This window comes from Microtus oregoni, unplaced genomic scaffold, assembly GCF_018167655.1.
Source record: "Microtus oregoni isolate MIOR12 unplaced genomic scaffold, Mior012 000012F_ref0000307, whole genome shotgun sequence".
Lineage (NCBI taxonomy): Eukaryota > Metazoa > Chordata > Mammalia > Rodentia > Cricetidae > Microtus > Microtus oregoni.
Window position 1 is genome coordinate 52756495 of NW_024543071.1, and position 24131 is coordinate 52780625.

The window sequence follows — 24131 nt, forward strand, 5'->3', positions numbered from 1 at the left end:
TCCATTTGATATTTTTTGCTTCTTTATCAAAGATCAGGTGTTCGAAGATGTGTGGATTGATATTTGAATTGTCTATTCGGTTCCATTGGTTTTTCTGTTTGTTGTTATACCAAAGTACCTTATTTTTTAATGGTAGTTTACCTATCTTAAAAGTCCATATGGAGGTGGGGCGTGGTGATGCACACCTTAATCCAGCACTCAGGGAGACAGAGGTAGGTGGATCTCTATGAACTCGAGGCCAGTGTGGTCTACAGAGTAAGTTCCAGGACAGGCTTCAAAGCTACACAGAGAAACCCTGTCTTGGGGTGGAAAAAAAGTCATTCTTTGTAACCATAGAGTCAGGAGGATCTGGGACTTGCTGTCTGCTAACCTAGCTCCAGATTCAGGGTAAGAACCTTGTTTCATTAGAATAAGGAGGAAATAATAGAGCAGGACACTGGACACCTTAATCTGGCATCTGGGCACACTAATGATAATTTTTAAAATCCATAGTAAGAAGTTAAGGGTGTTGTTCAGTGGTAAGAGCATTTGCATAGCATCTGTGAGATTCTGAGTTCCATCCCCAACACCTCCAGAATCAAAGTGAGTTTTCTTATCTTTGAGGTGGTACTCACCAGATGATCTTTTCTCACTAAGTTTTGAGGATGAGAAATCCAGCTTCCCTCTCTGTTTCCTCTTCTGTCCCTCATATTATTGTGTCAATTGCCAGGGTGGGGTGAGGTGGCAGAGGTAGAGCATGCAGTGGCATACAGAGATCAGAGAATGTTGTGAAATTGGTCCTTTCCTTCTACCTTTATGTAGTTCTGGGGATAGAACTCTGGTCACCAGGCTTGCACAGCAAGTGCCCTTACCCTCTGAGCCATTGCCCTGGACCTAGCTTGTGTTTCTTTTGACTCATTTAATTATTATTCCTTTAGCTTTTACAGTTTTTTTATCTTTGTTTTTCTGAGTTTCAATGAGATATATTTATGTTGCTTTTAAAGTCATTTATTGTATTATTATTATTGTATTTTTGTATGTGTATATTGTGACTATCTTCAAAGCCAAGCAATTGCCACCTTGGAGAATTCAGCTGTGCCCCTTGCAAAGGGATTATCCCTGCAGGACTGTTGACTGTTTATACCCCTGTGGGGGGCAGAGAGGGTCATGAGAGTCTCACCTGAGTATCCAGCTGCTCCCACCACCTGTTGTAGGGAACGCTGCTTTAATTGGACTCAGCCTCAGGGAAGGGCTAGAGTATGTAGGTTGGGGCAGACTAGGGGAGAAGGGGCTCCATTTATGGATACAGGAAAGCATCATCCCTGTTGGGTAAAGGCTTTCCAGGTGCAGCCTTTTGGTAGGGGAGCACCCACACCCCTGCAAGTAACCCTTCTCTTATGCTCTGTAAACTTACTGGGTGCCCAGAGTGAAGTTGGGAGGAATCATGCATCTGTTTGTTGTTGGAGCCTTAGGAGAAGGGATAGATGTTGCATAGTCTGCCCCTGGTAAGGAATTTTAGCTACCGTGTCTATGGTGTGGGAGTGTGGGAGCATATGTGCAATGGCATGCATGTGGAGTGTGGGAGCATATGTGCAATGGCATGCATGTGGGGTGTGGGAGCATATGTGCAATGGCATGCATGTGGAGTGTGGGAGCATATGTGCAATGGCATGCATGTGGAGTGTGGGAGCATATGTGCAATGGCATGCATGTGGAGTGTGGGAGCATATGTGCAGTGGCATGCATGTGGAGTGTGGGAGCATATGTGCAGTGGCATGCATGTGGAGTGTGGGAGCATATGTGCAGTGGCATGCATGTGGAGTGGGAGCATATGTGCAGTGGCATGCATGTGGAGTGTGGGAGCATATGTGCAGTGGCATGCATGTGGAGTGTGGGAGCATATGTGCAATGGCATGCATGTGGAGTGTGGGAGCATATGTGCAGTGGCATGCATGTGGAGTGTGGGAGCATATGTGCAGTGGCATGCATGTGGAGTGTGGGAGCATATGTGCAGTGGCATGCATGTGGAGTGTGGGAGCATATGTGCAGTGGCATGCATGTGGAGTGTGGGAGCATATGTGCAATGGCATGCATGTGGAGGTCAGAGGACAACTTTCTTGAGTCAGCTATCTCCTTCCAGTGTGGGATCCAGGAATATAACTAATGTGGCCAGGCTTGCAAGGCAAGCATCTTTAACCTGTGGAGTCATCCTCCAGCTCTGTTTTATTTGTTAGAAAATTAGACTTCTTTGTACCTGGCTAACTTATTCAAATAGTAATTATATCTGTTTTTGTCTTATTATAATTGTCAGTATTTTTCTTGGATCTATCCTAATGTCTTTTATCTTTTCTCCTCTGAACTGGTATAAATTCCACATGCCATAATATACCATTTTGATGCTTATAATTTACCTTTTTAAATAGTCTCAGTAATTATCTAATTCATTATCTAATCATAAGCATTATCTAATTCCAGTATTTTCATCACCTAAAATAACAAACAAAAACAAAACAAAACAAAAACAGTAATGACTCTATTTGCCCTCAATCCCTGTGCCTTGGCAACATTAATCTGTTTTTCCCCCTATTGATATGCCTATTTTGAACATTATGGAATTGTATGATGCATAGACTTTTATATCTGGTGTTTGTCTAAGCTTGTTTTTTCAAGATTTCCCCATATTACAGTGTGTTTTAGCTAGTTTATTTATTTATTTTATGTATTGTAGAAGGAGCTGTGGGCTGGCGTTCCTGTTGCCCAGCTCCCAGCCGCCTGGCTAGCTTATGCCCCGAAATAACAACACACAAACTATATTCATTTAAACACTGCTTGGCCCATTAGCTCTAGCCTCTTACTGGCTAACTCTCACATCTTGATTAACCCATATCTCATAATCTTTGTAGCACCACGAGGTGGTGTCTTACCAGAAAGATTCTAGTGTACATCCATCTTGGGCTGGAGCTTCATCGTGTCTGCCCTGGAGAGGAGTGGCATGGCATCTGCCTCACTTCCCTTCTTCCCAGCATTCTGTTCTGTTTACTCCGCCTACCTAATTTTCTGTCCTATCAGGCCAAGCAGTTTTCTTTACTGATTAACCAATGAAACAACAGATTGACAAATGACCTTCCCACATCAATGTATGAGCGTTCTATCTGCATATATGCCTTTATGCCCGAAGAGGGCATCAGGTTCCCTCTGAGATGGTTGTGAGCCACCATGTGGTTGCTGAGAATCGAACTTCAGAACCTCTGGAAGAGCAGCCAATGCTCTTAACCACTGAGCCATCTCTCCAGTCCTTAGCTAGGGTTTCTATCTCTGTGATGAAACACTATGATCTAAAAGCAAGCTGGGGAGGAAAGGGTTTATTTGGTTTATACTTTCATATTGCTGTTCATCATCAAGGAAGTTAGGACAGGTACTCAGACTGGGTAGGAACTTGGAAGAGGAACTGAGGCAAAGGCCATGGAGGGGTGCTACTTACTGGCTTTCTTCCCATTGAAACATGATTAATAAAATCCCAGGGTCAGAAATTGGGGTTCAACCTGAAGATCCGAGAAGCAAAACAACCAGCCACTGGCTCTTACCTTGACCTAGTCTGAAATGGCAATCCTACCTCCAGGAATTGTAGTGCCTGAGAGCTATCTCACCCCTGTCTTATATTCCTCTCTAGTGCTGGAATTAAAGGCATGCACCACTAGGATTAAAGATGTGTGTTATCATAACCTGGTCTGTAAGGCTGTTTTACTCTCAGATCTTCAGGCAGTCTTTATTTATTAAAAGACATTTGATATGCCACTACACCTTGTGGTGGTTTGCTCAGCCTGTTTTCTCTCTCTCTCTCTCTCTCTCTCTCTCTCTCTCTCTCTCTGTCTGTCTTTCTACTTATTTATTATACATACAGTGTTCTGCCTGCACATATGCCTGCAGACCAGAAAAGGGCACCAGATCTCATTACAGATGGTTGTGAGCCACTATGTGGTTGCTGGGAATTGAACTCAGGGCCTCTGGAATAGCAGCCAGTGCTCTTAACCTCTGAGCCATCTCTCCAGCCCTCATCCTGCTTTCTTATAGAACCCAGGACCACCAGCCCAGTGATGGTACCATTCACAATGGGCTGGGTCCTCCTCCATCAATAACTAATTAAGAAAATGCCTTCTAGCTAGATCTTATGGAGGCGTTTTCTCAATTAAGGTTCTCTCCTTTCAGATAACTCTAGTTTGTGTGTCAATTTGATGTAAGATTGGCCAGGACACAGTGTATATTTTATTTCTTTTTATAGTTGAAGTGATATCTTACATTTTGTTAAGCCAGTACCCATCATTTGGTAGACATTTGAGTTGTTTCCATTTGGGGATGTTATGAATAATACTGCTAAAAACATATCCTAACTTGTTTTTGTTTTAGTCTCATCCAGCTGAAACATTTATAAGGTTTTTTTTAAGATTTATTTTTATTTTTTATTTGTTCATTTTATTTTATGTATGAGCGTTTTGACTGCATGTATGTATGTATATCTCATGAGAACTTGATGCCTGTGGAGGTCAGAAGAGGATGTTAGATCCCCTGGAACTGGAGGTACAGATGGTTGTGAGCCACCATGTGGGTGCTGGGAATCAAACCTGGGTCCTCTGCAAGAGCAGTCAGTGCTCTTAAGCACTGAGATATCTCTCCAGACCCCCATTTATAAGGGTTTAATTTCAAACATCATATCTTTAAATTCTAATATTTTTTAAAAGATTTATTTATTTCTTATGTATACAACATTCTGCCTCCATGTATGCCCGCATGCCAGAAGAGGGCGCCAGATCTCATTACAGATGGTTGTGAGCCACCATGTGGTTTCTGGGAATTGAAATCTGGACCTCTGGAAGAGCAGCCTCTTAACCACTGAGCCACCTCTCCAGCCCTAAATTCCAATATTTTTAATAAGGCTTCCCCTATTACTTTTGGTTTAACTTATTACAGTGGGTGATGTGGAATTCCCCTCTGTATGCTGTGAATACCATTGGTGAATAAAGAAACTGCCGGGGCCTGTTTATAGGGCAGAACTTAGGTAGGTGGGGAAAGCTAAACTGAATGCTGGGAGAAAGGAGGCAGAGTCAGGGAGAAGCCATGTAGCTCCACCAGAGATGGACGCCAGAACTTTACCCAGTAAGCCACAGCCACGTGGCAATACACAGATAAATAGAAATGGGTTAAATTAATATGTAAGAGTTAGCCAATAAGAAGCTAGAGCTAATGGGCTAAGCAGTGTTTTAATTAATACAGTTTCTGTGTAATTATTTCTGGGCTGAACAGCTGGGAAACGAACAAGCAGCCTCCTTACAACAAGTGGGTTCTTGTTTCATGGCTTCTTTTTCTTTGTTGAAGGTATAGATATTTATTTTAAAATGTCTAATTACTAACTAACTCTCAGGTACAAGTGTTGTTGTTTGCCATGTTATAGTTTTGATGGTATCAAGCTTCGTTGCTTGGCAATTTAGAGTTAATCATCCATGACCTATTTGCTTGAATACATCCCATGTTGTCAACTGGTAGGTCAAAAGGTTCTCAGGGTTGCTGAGCCCTAGCCTGGCATGGCGTATGTCTTAAATTGTACTTTACCTGGGTAATGAGATGCAAAGCTCCTGGATGTAATAGTTGTGTGATTCTGAGTCCTGTGACTACTTATGTCACACAGCATCAGTAACGTGGCTACCACCTCTCCTTTGCTTTAGCCATCTCTCAGGTGAGTAGGCAGTGCCTATTCATCCCTGGTGCAGGTGTGGAGGTCAGAGAATAACTTGTAGGAGTCAGTTCTCTTTTTCCACTATGTGAGACCTGGGGATTGAACTCAGGTTGTTGGGCTTAGCAGCAAGCAGCCCTCTTGTCTTTCCATTTATGGTCTATTACATTTTCCTCTTTCCCCACCATGAATGTGTCTTTATTAAATTTCAAAATATTTGTTCTATAATATATGTTTGAACAAGAACATGAGATTTCAACATGGGCTCAATTTTTCTTGAAATAATATACTTCTGATTCTTTCACCTTTTTATATATAATCTATATCTTGTCTGCTTGCTCCTTTCTTTTTTGGTGTGCAGAATGAGATGGTTGGAGTAGACTTTTTTTAAAGTACACAATTTGTTTTATATGGTTATCAAGATTATTCTAAAGAATTCAGAGACACTTAACACCCCCTTTTGTCTTGCACTGACAATTCTCTCATTGCTATACTCTTACTAGTTTAAAGAGACATAGAACTCAGAAAAGCAGCCGGGCGATGGTGGCACACGCCTTTAATCCCAGCACTCGGGAGGCAGAGGCAGGCGGATCTCTGTGAGTTCGAGACCAGCCTGGTCTACAGAGCTAGCTCCAGGACAGGCTCCAAAGCCACAGAGAAACCCTGTCTCGAAAAACCAAAAAAAAAAAAAAAAACTCAGAAAAGCAACTGAATCAGAAAAGGGCCGTTGGTCAATGGTGAGCTGAAGAGTAACACAGAGTATCCGAGTTCAGTATCAAGGTCACCGAGCTCCAGTGTAGCATGACCTTGCTACCAAGTTATCCTGGGCTTTGTGACTGAATTAGATTTGAAGAACACAATGACAAGAAAAATATTACTCATGAAGATGGGAGTCTAGATCTTTATCTTGGGAAAGTTCATACTTTTTTAATAGTTAGAACGTACGAATACTTGCATTATTATTTCAAGGTGTTTTTATTACTATTAGGCTTTTGAAGTTGAAGTAACTTGTTACAGTGGCTTAATTCTTTTCTGTTCCTGAACTAAAAAGTTTTTACTTTATAGAATGGGAGGGTTTTTGTTTGTTTTTTGTTTTGTTTTATAGTTTGTAATTCAGGTACAGAAAATAGAGAAGAGGGATGGTACATACTATGATACTCTCTTTGTTGTGGATAATCCATGACTCCCAGGTACCTCATGGAAAGCTAGCTCTGGGTCAACACATACAAAATATCAACCAATTACTTCTTAAAATTGGTGAGAATTTGATTTTCTGCAATATTTTAAAAATCATGTGCCTGAAACAGTCATTCTCAAATTTTTCAGGTTTTAGCTCTAAATTAGTTGTTTTAGTGGACTTGTGTTTATTAAGTAATGTATTTATTTGTTGAAAAATGTAGAACTATCATTTATCAGCTGGAATGTCTGTCACTAGTCATAACTTTATAGAAACTGAAATTTTAGATTGTTCCAATCTAAAAAAATTAAAAATATGAGATTAGGTGTCTTTCCTCCAGAAAGTAATTCTAAATATTGAAGCAATTTGATGATGTATAGCCAGTTCTCATATTTCACATTTTTCAGGTAATCTTTCATCAGAGGAAGGCAGGCCTTCTTGGCTCCTCAGTTTAATAAATATATCACAGAATCTGTTGCTTACCCAAACTGCTGTTCTGATTTGTTGACATTCTTCTTGTTTAGACATACAACCTGTGCTGCCCAGATTCTCTGCAAAGCTGACTTGGGCTTCAAAGGAGGGTGACCGTTCTCAAGACACATCAGGCGTAACACCCTTCCAGATGACTTTTAAGGCAAGTTTTGTTGTGGTTCTATACACTCTGGTTATTTGACTTAGTTTCACACAATTACAATTACAGGAAAGAAAGCCTGGTTCCTTTGTAGTTTGAAGGTAGAGTAAAATAAAGATGCTTTGTAGACATTAGATGACCTAGGAGCTCCCAAAATGCTGATGTCTGGGTCCTACTGAGAGGCTGATATTTAATTGACCTTGGGAACTCACTAGTCTGGGTGTCTACACAAAATACCATAGACCAGGTGGCTTAAGCAACAACGATCTATTTACTCACAGTTCTGGAGGCTGGAAGTCCAAGACCAAGATGGCATCTGGGTTAGGTGTAATGTTTGTGTCTGTAATCCCTGGGATCAACTGAGCTCTGGAGAGAGGATGTTTGGAGGGGGTGGAGCACCTTCACGATTGCTGTCTGGAGAGCCTCTTCCTGGCTTGCAGACTGTTTTCTTGTCACTCAGTTCTTACATGGCCTTTCCTCAGTGTGTAATAGAGAGATCTCTCTTATTTGTGAAAAATAAAATCCCTTCACTGACTTTAAGGTGCTATGTCTAAAAATAGTCACCATGGCAACTAGGGCCTTGGAAGGTGGAGCAGGAAGAGATCAGTTCAGCGGCATCCTCAGCAGCAGCATAGCACATTCTAGTCTGGCTGGAGCTGTGTAGGAACTGGTTCCAGAAACAAACAAAAACCAAAACCTTCCGTGTTTGAATAACTGCAAATTCCTTCTGGGAGGGGCAGGCACAACTTCAGGATACTCTGACTGTGCCTTATCTTCTTTAGGGGAGTGCAAAGTAAACAATCTGGAGCAGTTAATGGTTAGTCAGCTCTGAAACTGCTGATGCCAAGAAGCAATAAAAAGGTGATTCCGGTGAACCGAGGAAAGCAATGCAAAGAACTGAGAGCATGTGATTCAGCCAGTTTGAGCAAATAACCCACATGACTGACATTTACAAATATTTAAGCCTCTGACATCTATGAAATAGGATTAGCACCCCACTTTACAGATGACAGAATTGAGATGCAGAGAATTGGGTTGACTTTCCTGGTGTCATATGAAAGTGGAAGAATTAGAACTTAAACTGTCTGATTCATATAGGTCAATGCTAGTTCAATATTTATTCACTTAGAAGGCAGTGTCTGTTCATATTAGTCACACTGAGCTAGGTCTTATGGGTACACATTCCTCTGGAGGTGTTATTTGATCGTTAGGAACTTGGAATATAAAGGAAAGACACACATGTCAGCAAACATTACAAAACATTGTGATATACGCCAGAATAAGGTAAGCACTGAGGGAATCCCAACCACAAGGGATTCGGGTCTAGAGGTCTTGATATTGGAAAGCAGATTTGAATTTAGATCAGAGGAATTCTGGAACAAGAGGTTATAAAACACTTGGAAGAAAAAAGTTTCTCTTTTTTCCTAGTGCAAAACTGTTTCCCTAAGAAAAATAAAAGTATGATTAAATCAAATATTTAGAGTATATTTATAATTTCCTTATCAAGGAAGCCACTGGTAATATATTGGTGTGTATTTTTTCCAGTTAGAGTGAGGCATTTTGGTTTAAAACGTGGTTCTGAACCTGTGGGTTGTGACCACTTTGAGTCAAATGCTCTCACAGGGAGAGCATATCAGATATTTATATTACAATTCAAAACAATAGCAAAATTACACTTTTTGTATATTTATCTCCGGGCATAGAAATCTTCAGGACATTAAATGTCTTTTCAAAATCATTCACCAAGCTGCCTTGGCCACACTGGCCTGTAGTAAGCCCAGTTGCTCCATCACTGGGGGTTTCTCAGAGAAGTCACCCTGGAGTGGAGGTCTCATTCCAGATATTCAAGGAGTTTGCAATAGTCTTTTGATTTCAGGGTATGATGTACCCAAAAGCTACCCAGGTGTGACTTTTTAGCTCAAAGCAAGTTCACTTTCTACACATTTTAGGATCTTTTACCAACCATAGCAGAGTGCAGCCCCCAGCTTATAACCAGCTCTTAAAAGTAACAATTTACTATTCTCTGCTAACCTGATGTAACTTTCTTGGTGTTCTAATCTGACTTAGATGCAGGTCCCGGTTTTGTTTATCTTTAGATTACAAAACTTTTTACATTGTCATACGAGTTACTTATTTCTCCTAGAACTATGAACCTTTCTAATTTGTAGGTTGTTTTATTTCTATAGACCCATATATGCAAATAAGTTATATTAGTGTTTTGTGAGTGAATAAATAAATGTAATATTAAGTAGTCACATGTAGGCATTGCTTGTCATTTTTCATGAAAAAATAGTGGAGTATATGATAGGAGAAAAGGGTAGATTATTGAATCTACTCTGAAAGAAAAAAGGGAGGATATAGATATAATATGATAAAAAGGTAGATTATTGAATCTACTTTTAAAAAGCAATTATTAGTCTAAAGTATCTTAATTGAATTAGACCTTTGTATATTGTATACAAATTATGTATATTGATACAAATTTGAGATTAATTTTGTTAGAATATACTATACATACATTTCTACTCTTGTTCAAGGTTTTGTACCTATACAGCTCATTTAACAATGCAATGCAAATTACCAACTGTTTAGGATAATAAGGAAATGAAGTCACCTATTACAATTAAACTTGTCCCATTAGGTATGTTTTCAAGGTCAAAAAAGATAGATAGACACATCATCTTCAAACACTTCAGAGATCTACAGAATATGGCAATTAAGGAGTTTTAATAACCTAGGTTCTTCTTTTTATGACAATGAGACATGTCTGCTCCTGGCAGCACCAATCTACTTCAGAGAAGACAATGGGCATCAAAGAAACTCCACACGGAGTTTACTTTCTTTGTTGCAAAAGTAAGCTATTGGGCAAGAAAATGCCCTTGCCTTGACCGCTGACAGCATGCTGTCCTAAAGTGGACAAGCAGGACACAAAGAAGAGTGACTATAAAGCCTTGCCCAGACAAGGCGGGACAGTCCTTTAAATATTCTGCTTCCTAGAAAAATCTGTCAAATATTCTAGGCCTTTAAGCTGAATATGGATGCTTCAGTGTTGCAGAGGAACCTTGGAAGATTGTCCAGGCAGCCAGCTGTTTCTGTCATTTTTCACATTTTTTGGAAGTCACTTGCTAGTATTTTCTGCTTACTCAGTTAATATTATTTCTTTCTCGGGTCTCTGAGGGAGTTGAAGAATAGATAGGTATAGTTATAGACTTCTTTGTTTACCAGACTCAGAAAAGAATCTAATTAAAGAGGTATACAGTGTATAAAGTTGAAAGATATTAAAAGATATTTTTGGATGATAATGCAAATTAGGGTAAAAAGTGAATTAGGTACAACACTTGGACTTACCAAGGTAAGATATATAATGGAGTATTTTCTCTGAATTTGTCAAGTGCTAATGGACTAGACATTGTTGATGTACTTATTGCCTATATATATTTTATTTGGTTATTATACATATTGTATATAGTTTTCTTTATTAGTTATAGCCTTTTTAAAATTTTAGACAAAAAGGGGGAAATGTAATGATATTTTGTTTGTGTTTTTAACAAATAAAGCTTTCCTGAATTTCAGAGCACAAAGCTAAGCTACTAGAGGCCAGGCAGTGGTGGCACACACTTTTAATTCCAGGACTCCGGAGACAGAGGCTACCATGGGTTACACAAGATTGAATCTGTTTAAAAGAGAAACGGAGTTCACACAAAGGTGATCCCAGCACTTGGGATTCCATGTCTTTTAATCCTATCACTAGGGAGGTAGAAACAGGAGTGATATGGCTGGGCAGAGAGAGGAATATAAGGAGGGAAGAGACAGGAGCTCAGTGCAGTCTGAGGATGCAGTCTGGAGGTGCAGTTTGAGTATGCAGTATGATGACAGGATTGCCCCTTAGTCTGAGCATCGGTAGAGTTAAAAACTCTCTCTAGTGACTGACTGCTCTGCTTCTCTGATCTCTTAGATTCTACCCCCTAATATCTGACTCTAAGTTTTTATTATTAAGAGCAATTAGAATTTGAGCTACATTTGGTACCAGACTGCAGGGAGTCAGTTACAGGTTTGAATCCCAGTGATGTCATTTATCTACCTATGAACTTCAACAAATATATTAACTTAGAGTTTTATGATCTTCTTTATAAAATGGGAATATTCCTGCTTCCTCGTAACTCTCGGCCTGTAGTGTGCTAAGTAAATAGTAGCCATCATCATTAATTGTAGCCTCTCTTTTTAGATCTGTTTGATGAACTTTCTTTACTTACTATTTGCTTTACTGTTAGATGTAATCAGCTTGCTTTTTGATACACCCTGTAATTAGCAAGGTTCAAAGATTTGAAACTGTTTCAAGAACTTGCTTTTGAAGTGTCAAGTACAGAAAATGATTTTAAAATACAATTGTTTGTCTACCATTTAAACATTCTATACTAAACATTTTTTTCCAAGACAGGGTTTCCCTGTATATCTCTGACTGTCCTGAAGCATGCTCTGTAGACCAGGCTGGCCCCAATCTCACAGAGATCCTCCTGCCTCCAACTCATGGGTGCTGGGATTAAAGGTGTGTGCCACCGCCATCCAACTCTAGCAAGCATTTTAAATGAAGGATGTGACTACACTATGTATTCTGCAGGACTGCAGTTTCTATTTAATCACCTCTGCTTATAAGTATGAAAAATCCTCGACTTCTTAGTACTGGGTGAGGGGTTACTTACAGGAACAGAAGTTACTCCCAAACAGCTGCATCACCAAAGCCCACCCCAGCATGGTTGACATCTCACAAAAGCTGGAAACTGAAGCTCACTGCACAGCCTGCAGGTGGCTCAACTGGTTGGAGAGTGTCCTAACAGGTGGCTCAGTTATCCTAAACCTCTCCCAGGCAGTTCACCTGGTTACAGTTTCTTACAGGATGCTTGCCTGGTCTCAGATTCTTCCAGGTGGCTGGGGTTGTCTGAGAGTGGCTCTCAACAATCTTTGTCTGTTTGAGGGAGAAAGAAGCCTAGTGCATCTGGTCAGTTTCAGGGACTTCCTGGAGCTATTTTGAGCTGTCTGGAGCTTCTGTACAATCTTATTCCATGCGGTTTCAGTCTCCAGGAAACTGCTATCGAATATCCATCCTCATGTTTACGAGACACTAAGTTTACTGACTACCCATATCTCCCCAGCCCTTCCTTCAGCTTCTTAATACAAATTATCCCAAAGCACATTAGACACCGAAGACAGAATTACTTTTCTCATCACCAGTCTTAATTACTTCAGATATGTTCCAAAAAGTGGTTTTTGACATTGTGAGTGTACATTAATCTTTTATTCATTTGTCTCTTGAAGTTCCATGAAGTAGATTTTCTACCTGTATCAAATTCCCTATATTCCATTTTTTGTACATTTCTCCTTTTCCAAGTCATTTCTCCATGGATATCCCAAAACTGTCCTTAATGTTTACTTTTTAAAAATTCTTCTCTTGTGTATTACATCTTGACCTCAGTTTCTCCTTCCACTCCTTCCAGTCCTCCTCACACCTTTCTATCTTCCCAAGATCCACTCCTCCTCCTCCTCCTGTTTCCCTTCAAAAAAGAGCAGGCCTCCCAGAGATATCAACCAAGTATGACATAACAAGTTACAAGACAAGGGACAAACCCTCATAAATTATAAGACTAGGCACAAACCCTCATATCAAGGCTGAACAAGACAACCCAGTAAGAGGAAAGAGGTCCCAAGTGTAGGCAAAAGAGTCAAAGACATCTTCCACTCCCACTGAAAGAACCTATGTAGGCACAAGACACCCCAAGATCAAGTTCTCAGCACAAAGGAGATTTATGTGCCCCAGAAGGACAAAAGGCAGAGAATAAGAGACAATGACAGGAGATAGGATGAGGGGGAAAAGGAAGGGATGTTTTCCCCAGAGGGACAAAGGACTCTGGACTGAAGAGAGACTGCACAACCCATAGGCAAATGGCAGTTTATAAAGGGAAATGAGTTGCTTAATTTGATTGCGCATGTTAATTCAGATAGCCAAAGGGGGTTCTTGATTGCTGGGCTTCGGTACTTTAGTAGCTGTACCTTAGTAGTCAGCCTCAGGAGGAGGAAGTAGCCAAATAAGGGAATGAACCTTTAGGAATGTAATCTAATGGTTGTAGCAAGGCAGAAGAGAGGGAAGGGTAAGGCCTGCCAGAGCCATATTTGCCATGACTGGGCCTATTAGAGCACTTCACCTACTGTTAGGAGTCTCACAAGAACACCAAGCTATGTAACCATAACACATACACAGAAGACTTCACTCAAACCCATACAGGGTCAGTGATTGTTGCTTCTGTCCCTGTAAACCTTGACCCTAATTAGTTGACTCTGTGGGTTGGGTTCTCACATGTCCTTGACCCTTCTGGCTCCTATAATCCTTCCTCCCTCTCTTCTGTGGGGTTCCCCTTATTCTCCCTAATGTTTGTGAATCTCTGCATCTGCTTCCATTAGTTGCTGGATAACGCCTCTCTGATGACAACTGGGCTAGGCACTGATCTATGAGTATAGCAGAATATCATTAGAAATAATTTTATTGACTCTTTTTGCCAGTAGTGTTTTGTTCTATCTTGGGTATCTGGACTGCCCAGCCTCTGATTCCAGGCCATCCAGGCAGTGTCAGGCATGGCTGTCAGGTTGTGTCAGTCATTGGCTGGACACTCCAAGTTCTGTGTCACCATTACCCTTGTACACCTTACAGGCAGGACAGTTTGTACGTTGAAGGTTTTGAGACTGCGTTGATGTCCCACTTCCACTGCTGAGAGTCTTGCCTGATTATAGAAGATGGCTGGTTAGGCTCCATATTCCCCATTACTCAGAGCTTTGCTAGGGTCACTCTAGGTTTCAGGGAGTTTCCACTAAGTTTCTATATCACCCCCCAGTTCTAGTCATCTCTTCCTCCCCACAGGCCTGATCCCACCTGGCTCCTTCCATCCTCGCCTGCCTCCAGTCTACTTGAAAAGTCTATTCTATTTCCCCTTCTCAGGGAGATTATACATTCCCCCTTTGAGCCCTCCTTGTTATTTAGCCTCTCTGGGCCTGTGGATTGTAGCATGATTATCCTTTACTTAACAGCTAGAGTCCACTTATAAGTGAGCATATACCATGTTTGTCTTTTTTGAATCTTGAGTACCTCATTTAGGATGATTTTTTTTCTAGTTCCATCCATTTGCCTGCAAATTTCACAATATCGTTGGGGTTTTTTTAGATTTATTTATTTATTTATTATGTATACAGTGTTCTGCTGCATTATGCCTGCACACCAGAAGAGGGCACCAGACCTCATTATAGATGGTTGTGAGTCACCATGTGGTTGTTGGAAGTTGGACTCAGGACCCCTGGAAGAGTAACCAATGCTCTTAACCTCTGAGCCATCTCTCCAGCATGATATCATTGTTTTTAACAGCTGAGTAATACTCCATTGTGTTAATTACCACATTTTCTTTATTCATTCTTTGAGGGACATCTAGGGTTATTTCCAGTTTCTGGCTATTATAAATAAAACTGCTATGAACATAGTCAAGCAAGAGTCCTTGTGGTAGGATGGAGCATGCTTTGGGTATATGCCCAAGAGTGGTATGGCTGGGTATTGAGGTAGATCCATTCCCAATTTTCTGAGGAACCACCATGTTGATTTCCATAGTGGCTGTATAAGTTTGCACTCCCACCACTAATAAAGGAGTGATTTCCCTTGCTCCATATCCTCGCCAGCATGAGCTATCTCTTGTGTTTTTTATTTTAGCCATCTGACAGGTGTAAGATGGAATCTCAGTAGTTTTGATTTGTATTTCCCTGACGGTTAAGCTTTGTTTCTCATCCATTTGAGATCCTTCTGTTGAGAACTCAGGTGAGCTGTTAAATTGCTAGTATGAGATTGCTCTAGTTTCTTTATGTAGGCACTTAGTGCTATGAACTTTCCTCTTAGCACCACTTTCATTGTCGTAAGTTTGGGTATGTTGTGTATTAGTTTTCATTGAATTCTAGGAAGTCTTCATTTCTTTTCTTTCTCTCCCTCCCTCCCTCCCGCCCTTCCTCCCTCCCTCCCTCCCTGTCTCTCTCTATATATTTCTTTTTTCCTTGACCCAGTAGTCATTCAGTAGAGAGTTGTTCAGTTTCCATGATTTGTGGGCTTCCTGTTTTTGTGGTTGTTAGAATACAGCTTTAATCTATGGTGGTCTGATGGGATGCAGGGAGATATTTCAGTTTTCTTGTATCTATTGAAACTTGCTTTGTGACCAAATACGTGGTCAATTTTGGAGAATGTTCCATGGAGTGATGAGAAGAAGGTGTGTTCTTTTGTATTTGGGTGACATGTTCTGTAGAGTCTGGTAGGCCCATTTGGTTCATAACTTCTGTTAGCTCCATTATTTTTCTGCTTAGTTTTTGTCTGGATGACCTGTTCATTGGCGAGAATGGGGTGTTAAAGTCTCCCATTCTCAATGTGTCATTTAAACTTTAGTGGTGTTTTCTTTACAAATGTGGGTGTCCTTGCATTTGGGGCACAGATGTTAAGAATTGAAAGATCATTTTGGTAGATTTTTCCTTCCCCGTCTCTTTTGATTAATTTTGGTTTGAAGTCCATTTTGTTAGATATTAGAATGACTAAACCAACTTGCTTCCATCTGCTTGGAAAATATTTTTCTAACCCTTTCCTCTGAGGTAATGTGTTGTGGAAAGCTGCTTGTTTGGTTCCCAGCTGCCTAGACTCCCAAAATTAACCCATTTCCATTATTTTATATTTTACCACGAGGCTTGTGGCCTACCAGCAAGGTTTCAGCATATGTGTCTCTGGTGGCAGCTCCATGGCTTCTCCCTTACTCTGCCGCCTTTATCCAGCATTCAGTTTAGTTTTCCCCACCTAGCTCTGCTCTATCCTATCACAGGCCCAAAACAGCTTCTTTATTAACCAATGGTATTCACAGCATACGAGGGGAATCCACATCAGTAATGTCTATCTTTGATGTCCAGTTGTGTTTCTTGTATGCAAGATGGATCCTGTTTTCACATCCATTCTGTTAGTCTATGTCTTTTTATTGGGGAATTGTGTAGTGGCATATTGTTTGTGTTTTAATAAATAAAGCTTGCCTAAAGATCAGAGGGCAAAGCAGCCATACAGGCCAGGGAGTGGTGACTCAGGAGACAGAAGCAGATGGATCTCTATGAGTTCAAGACTACCCTGCACTATACAAAATGGATCCAGAAACAGATCCAGGTGGTGGTAGGTTCACACCTTTAATCCCAGTGTTCAGAAGTCACACACTCCCAGCACTAAGGAGCAGGAATGACATGGCTGGGCGCAGAGAGGAATAGAAACAGGGAGAGACAGGAACTCAGTGTAGTGTGGAGTCTGAGGATTCATGGAGACAGGCTCTCAACCTTTCAGTCTGAAGATCTGGTAGAGGTAAGAGGTCTCTCTAGTAGTTGGCTGCTTTGCTCTTCTGATCTTCAACATGAATCCCAATATTTGTCTCTGGGTTTTATTTTTGTGCTACAGAATTGAGTTCATTGATACTGAGAGATATCAATAATCAATGATGATTGTTAATTTCTGTTATTTCGTTGATAGTGGGATGGTGATGTTTGTGTGTATGTGTGTGTGTGTCTGTATGTGTGTGTGTGTCTGTGGGTGTGTGTATCTGTGGGTGCACATGAGCACGTACGCTTCCTTTCTTTTGGTGTTGTAGGAAAATGCTTGTTTGTTCCTGGCTGCCCAGACTCCCGAAATAATCACTCAGAAACTGGATTAATTAAATCACTGCTTGGCCTTTTAGCTCTAGCTTCTTATTGACTAGCTCTTACATCTTAATTTAACCCATATCTATTAACCTGTGTATTGCTAAGTGGCTGTGGTTAACCGGCAAGTTTTCATCTGGCGTCTGTCTCCGGCGGGGCTGCAAGGTTTCTCTCTGACCCCACCTTCTCTCTTCCAGCATTCAGTTCAGTTTTCCCTGCCTAGCTCTGTTCTGCCCTGCTATAGGCTCAAAGCAGTTTCTTTATTCATTAACCAATGAAAGCAACACATATACAGAAGGCCTTCCCACATCATTTTGGTTTTGCTGGCGTGAGATTATTTATTTCCTGTGTTTTCATGGGTGTGGTTAACCTCCTTGGGCCCAGGTTTTCCTTCTAGTACCTTATGTAGAGCTGGATTTGTGAATAGATATTGTTTAAATTTGACTGTATCATAGAATGTCTTGTTCTCTTCATCTGTGGTGACTGGAAGTTTTTCTGGGTATAGTAGTTTGGGCTGGTATCTGTAGTCTCTTATAGTCTGCAGGACATCTGCCCAGGCCTTTCTAGCTCTTAGAGTCTCCATTGAGAGAAGTCAGGATAATACTAATAGGTTTGCCCTTATATGTTACTTGGCCTTTTTCCCTTGCAGATTTTAATACTCTTTCTTTGTTCTGTATGTTTAGTGTTTTGGTGATTATGTAGCAAGGGGAATTTTCTTTTCTGGTCCAATTGATTTGGTGTTCTGTAAGCTTCTTGTACTTTTATAGGCATGTCCTTTTTTTTTAAATTTATTTATTATGTATACAGTGTTCTGTCTGCAGGCCAGAAGAGGGCGCCAGATCTCATTACAGATGGTTGTGAGCCACCATGAGGTTGCTGGGAATGGAACTCAGGACCTCTGGAAGAGCAGTCAGTGCTCTTAACCTCTGAGCCATCTCTCCAGGCCAAGGCATGTCCTTCTTTAGGAAAATTTTCTTCTATGATTTTATTAAAAATATTTTTTTGGCCTTTGAGCTGGAATTTTTCTCCTTCTATTCCTACTATTCTTGGGTTTAGTCTTTTCATAGTGTCCCAGATTTTCTGGAATTTTTATGTCATGATTTTTTTTAGATTTAGCATTTTATTTGATTGATGATTCTATTTTTTCTATCGTTATCTTCAATGCCTGAGCTCTCTCTTCCATCTCTTTTATTCTGTTGGTGGTGTTTGCTGTGGTGATGATGTCTGTAATTCTTCTTCACTTACCTAGATTTTCTATTTCCAGAATTCCCTGTTTGTATTTTCTTTATTGCTTCTATTTCCAGTTTCAGGTCTTAAACAGTTTTGTTTCCTTCAACTGTTTTTTTTTACTATCTTGAAGGGATTTATTCATTTCCTCTAATTTTTTGGTTTTCTCTCGATTTTTAAAGAGATTTATTAATTTCTTCTTTAAGGACTTTTATCATCTTCATAAAGCTGTTTTTTTGTTTTGTTTTGGGGTTTGGGGGTAGTTCAAGACAGGGTTTCTCGTAGCTTTGGAGCCTGTCCTGGTACTCAGCCTCGAACCCACAGAGATTCACCTGCCTCTACTTCCCGAGTGCTGGGATTAAAGCGTGTACCACCACCACTTGGCCATAAAGTTGGTTTTAATGTTGTTTCCTTGTGCTTTAACTGTGTTAGAATACTCAGGGCTTGCTGTAGTAGGATAACAGGGCTCTGGTGGTGGCATAATGCCCTGGCTGTTGTTAATTGTATTCTTACACTGGCATCTAGGCATCTGGGTTTGGGGTGATCATAGGTCTAGGTACCAATTTCTGAGTTTGCCTTTGTTGGATGGGTGTTTTGTTCCCTTTGTTTCTGTTTCCTCTCTGGTCTTCTGGCTGGAGTGGCCTGTAGTTGAGTAGGTCAATCTCCATCCAAGTTGGGGGCTTGACTTCTGATGGCTGCGGTGGCCTCTGGTCGAGTAGGGATTTTCCACCTGAATTGGGGCTGAAGTTCTGGCAGCCATTGTATCCTTTGGTCCAGCTGAGGGTCCTCTAGAGATCAGATATGTTAACAAGGAGGGGAGGACTAATTCTGGGTGGGCTGGGCAGGCACTGAGAAAGTAGAGGGGGCACTTGCTTGGCCTCTGGTGGAGCAGGTGCTGCCACTGGAGTTTTGGGCTGGGATATCCTGAATATTTACTCTTATAGGAAGAAATGCCTATTTAACTTATTTGTGCTGTTGAGTTTACATATGTGGAGTTACAGGCTGTGTTTATTGTTACAGGTTGATGAAAATCCTCGAAGTTTGATGACAGGCTGTCTGATTATAAAGCGTTTTTTACGAAAAATCATCATAATTCATCACAAGGTGAAGTTATATATCCTTTAAATAGTATCAATTTATCTGTAGTTTCTTTAAATCAAAAACAAAACAAGAAACTCACTGAGTAGCCCTGGCTGGTCTGGATTTTGCTATGGAGACCAGGCTGGCCTAGAACTCAAAGGTCTGCCTGCTTTTGCCTCCTGAATATGGGATCAGAGGTGTGCATCCCATGCCAGGCTCACCTTGGTTTAATTTTGGTTGATAATGAGCTTGAGATTTTCTAGTTTAGAGGAACATATATATATATATATATATATATATATATATATATATATATTTTTTTTTAGATAAGACCTAATGATTCTCTAAATTGCATTGCCATCTGTTGTAGTGGTTCCTTTTTTATCTCTAGTCTTATTCATTTGAGTCTTTTCTGTTGGTTAGTTTGGCTAGGACTTTACATCTTGTTTATCTTCTCAAAATTCCAACTATGTATATTTTTTGATTTTCATGTAGTTAATGTCTGCCATGATTATAAGTGACTTCTTTCCTTCTGCTGACTTGGGACTTGTTCTTTGTCTGTTAAGTCACTTGAGATCATTCTGATTTCTTACTGTAGTCGCGTGGAGCTTTAAGCTTCTCTTAGGACTGCAGTCCCACTCACCTCAGTACATTGTGTTCATTTTCATTTGTCTTGAGGAACGTCTTTATTTCCTATTGTAAGGCCACTCATCATTCCGTAGTGTGTTGTTTGCTCTCCATGATTCTGTGTGTTCTAGGGTTTTCCCTGTTGTAGGGGTGTAGTGTTAGTCCATTGTGATCAGATAGAACACAAAGAATTAGATTAGTTTTCCTGTATTTAAGACTTTGTGTCCTAACCTATGTTGTTTTTTAGAGAAAGTTCCTGCAATTTGCGGACTTGAATATTCTGTAGATCTCTGTTAAGTTCATTATCTATGATGTTATTTGGTTCAGATTATCTATTCTTTTTTTTAGATTGCCTATCTATTGGTAAGAGTATTGAAGGTACCCACTACTATTAATCTGTGATTTTACATCTAGTTACATTTTGTTTTATGAAATCGTGTGCACCTGTATTTGGAGCATATAAGTTTAAAATGTTATATTCTCTTGACAGATTGTTTTCCTTAACCAGTGACCTCGTGTGTTTTTCTCACTCATTTTTGTTTGAAATCTGTTTGGTCAGTATTAGAAGGGTAACATCTGCCTGTTTCCTAGGTGCATTTACTTGGAACACCTGACTTTCAACTTAAGGGTGAAGTTGCTGTTTTTTGAGATGAAGTTTGTGAAGCCAACAAACAAATGATTCCTAGTTATTGGTCCAATCTACTAGTCTTTTCCTTTTGGGGGGAAATTGAGACCATTAATATTCAGAGTTACTAATGAGAGGTGTGTATTGATTCCTATTATTTTATTGATTTTGTAGTACTTGTTTTTCCTAGTCTTCTCTTGCTTAACTATTATTCTGATGTGGTTTATTTGTGTGTCTGTCTGATGGTATTTTCACTTACTTATCTTTGTCCTTATTGAATTGGTCCAGTTTCTCCACTTTGTCTTCAAGCACAGACATTTTGTTCTCTCCATGACCTAGTATATTGAAGAGACTTTCCATAGTTCTTTTATTTAACTTACTATGTTTTTTTCTAGTGTTTCTGTTTGTTTTTCTTGAGTATGTCCTTTTGTGGGTTCCCTCTTTTATATCATACATTGCCTTCCTGATTTCATTCATCTGTTTGTGTCTTTGAGACCTTATAATCATTCTTTTGAGTTCTGTCTAGGAACTCATCTACCTCACTTACCTTAGATGGAATTTTATAGGATTAGTAATTTTGGAGGTGTTATCATGTCTTAGTCATATCTACTTACTTTGCCACTGCATTAGGATTTATCATCTGGTGTTATTTCATTGCTTGTTTTTATTTTTAACCAGCTACATTGCTTCAGTTGAAGTGTTCACAATTTTCAAGTAGGACTCTGATGTGATAGAGTTCAATATCTACTTCAGAGAATAATCCTCAGTCCAGGAGCTCAGGGGTACCTGGCGTAAGTTCTGTATTCTTAGGATTTTAACTAGAAGAGCAGCCACAACTCAGCTGTTTTATATTGCTATGCAAATGCCATTCTAGCCAATTAACAACAGCATTCCCTTACTTCATAATTGCTAGAGATAAACAACCAAGAATGGTATGGAAACCTACTCAGATTTTAGTAAGATGGTGAGTTGGGAGCAAGAGAGATGGTTCCGTGGTTAAGTACACATTGTCTTTCTTCCCACTTCTGATGTTCTGTAAAACGAAGAGCAGTATGTGCTTTTGCAAGAGGACCTGAGTTCAGTTCCTAGCGCTCATATCAGGTGGCTCATAACTATTTGTAACTCTAGCTCCAGGGGATCTGACACCCTCTCTGGCCTTTGGTGGCACCGCACCAAAATGAATATATACATATAATTAAAAAATTTTAAAATCGATTTGCAAAAGATTAGAAGTGGGAGAGAAGGAGGGTGGATAAGGATAAGAAGTAAGGATGAGATTTTGAAAATAACTGATGTAGGTAAAGTAGCTGGGAGGGGGAAGTTGGAATTTTTATATCTGGAAGATTACAGTTAAGATGTACAAGGAAAAGGGTGAGGATGAGAGGAAAAGGAAGAGAAATGGGATGGGGGTGGAGGGAGCATAAGAGATGCAGGTGCACAGTAAGGTATGTCCTGGAGCAAGCTGGGTGAGAAGCATAAACAATCCTAAAACCAAACTGAACAATACAAACAAAAGCATTTAAAACAGTCCCAAGATATACATGCAAGAGTAAGAAACAGCAGTAAGAAGTAAGAGTCTTTGTGGAGCAAATTACTTGCACAGCTTTGCTGAGTTGAAAAGGAAGCACTCATAAGTCCTCTGACTCCAGCAGGTTCTGTGTGGTGCTGTGGGGGCCGGGGTGAGGGGGATTGGTTTCTGAGCCTCAGTGTTAGCAGGGGGTCTGGTCTGTACAGGCGGGGAGGTTTTAAATCCTTTTCTGGTGGTTCCCTGAGATCCCTGCACTCCACTGAGGCCTCTTCTGGTCTTGCAGGTTGGGGGTGTGAGCAGCAACACTTCTCTGGTAGTTTCTACTGCTCTCTGTGTGGACATTTTTTAATCTCAACCTCGACTAGAATGAAATCTTACCCTTCGTTTATTGTTTTGCAGCTCAAGTTTAATTTCAGTTTGACGGTGAATGAGATCCTCTCTGCAGAGATCTTTGGGTCTGTAAACGATTTTATGGCTCTGAATGACTTTTAAGCATGATTGCCCTGTGCTTCTAGCAGGTTTACAGTTTGATTTCTTAGTCCAAAATCTCCTTGAAACTAATCCTGAGACCCTCACATATTAGTTTTTAGCAAATAAGTATGTTCGTTCCTTACATGTTTCTCCCTTTCACTGGGGGAATGAGCATAAAAGTTATGGCTTTCCTTTTGGTTTTTGGTTGCTGAATCCCAGCGATCTCTGGGTGGTAGTGTCATGAGCCAACTAGAGACTAATTTGAAAGATGACTTTTTTCTTTGTTTTGTTTTGCAGGGCAGAGAACGAGCCTATTTTGAGACTGTCCAATGGCATCACTCTTGTTGTGGGCTTTCAGCATTATGTGAGGTAGAAGCTAGAAATGATCTCCATGCCTTTTCCTTTCTTCTCTCTCCTCCTCTCCTGCAATTCCCCTCCTCTTTTCTCTTCTTTGCTTGTATTTCTTTTGTTTAGAAGAGAACTGTGGGGGAAAACAAATCCACTGCCTCCTTTGTTGGAGAGGATGAGAGTTTAATTTTTCTCATTGTTCTGACTTAACAGTGACCTCAGGCCTAGCAGAGGAAAGTATAGTGTGCACAGAAGTAGACTCTCAGGTGTCACGGGGTCAGTTTTAGACCATTTGCTCACAGTCGTCACACACAAGGCTGGCCTTTGAATGTTTGGAAACATATGCTTGGAACTGTAGAGTATAATTGTATTGGAGAAAATACAATTTGAGAATAAGCAACTATCATGAGAGACAACATAAACAGGAGCCATGATAATAGTCTTTGCAATGCTAATTTTTCTGATCTTATGCAGATAAGATGACATGGCAGGTCATAGGGCTATGTGTATCCTGAGCAGTTAAGGAATTTTAAATGCCCATTAAATAATGTCTTGAAGAAAAAAGTCAAATTTGTCTTGTATGTTTTTTAATAGTAAGCCAAAACTGAATTCAACTGAATCACACTGCAGCAGAATCCACCCTGTGCTAGGACATCCAGCTCTACTGTCCATCCCTGATGGCATGTCTGACATGGGCTTGCTGGGAAAACTGGCGCTGACTCCAGCTGCTGCTCTGTGCCCAAGCCCCAAGGTCTTCTCCAGCCAACGGGATAGGATTTCTTCAGTTTCCATATCCTTTTGACAGGTTCTATCCAATTTCCTTTGAAGATGAATTTTTTAATTCTAATTTTAGGCAAGTCTTAATATATGAATTATTTATCTGTAACCCTGAATTATTTATCTGTAAATGATTTGTATAAAAGTCTAACTCAGTGTGAATGTTAGGCTTGAGACTACAACAGATAGTGAGAGGTAGAGATG

At 40.3% G+C, this 24131-nt stretch overlaps 1 protein-coding gene across 1 annotated transcript in view; it reads left to right on the forward strand.

Annotated features, from left to right (window-relative positions):
* Window positions 1-24131, forward strand: part of CUNH11orf80 (chromosome unknown C11orf80 homolog) — an 82250-nt gene that overhangs the window by 32214 nt on the left and 25905 nt on the right. Inside the window, 5 exon segments of the mRNA XM_041662194.1 lie at window positions 7406-7515; window positions 19492-19575; window positions 22731-22786; window positions 23100-23171; window positions 23745-23940. Coding sequence (XP_041518128.1) covers window positions 7406-7515; window positions 19492-19575; window positions 22731-22786; window positions 23100-23171; window positions 23745-23940 — 518 coding nt within the window.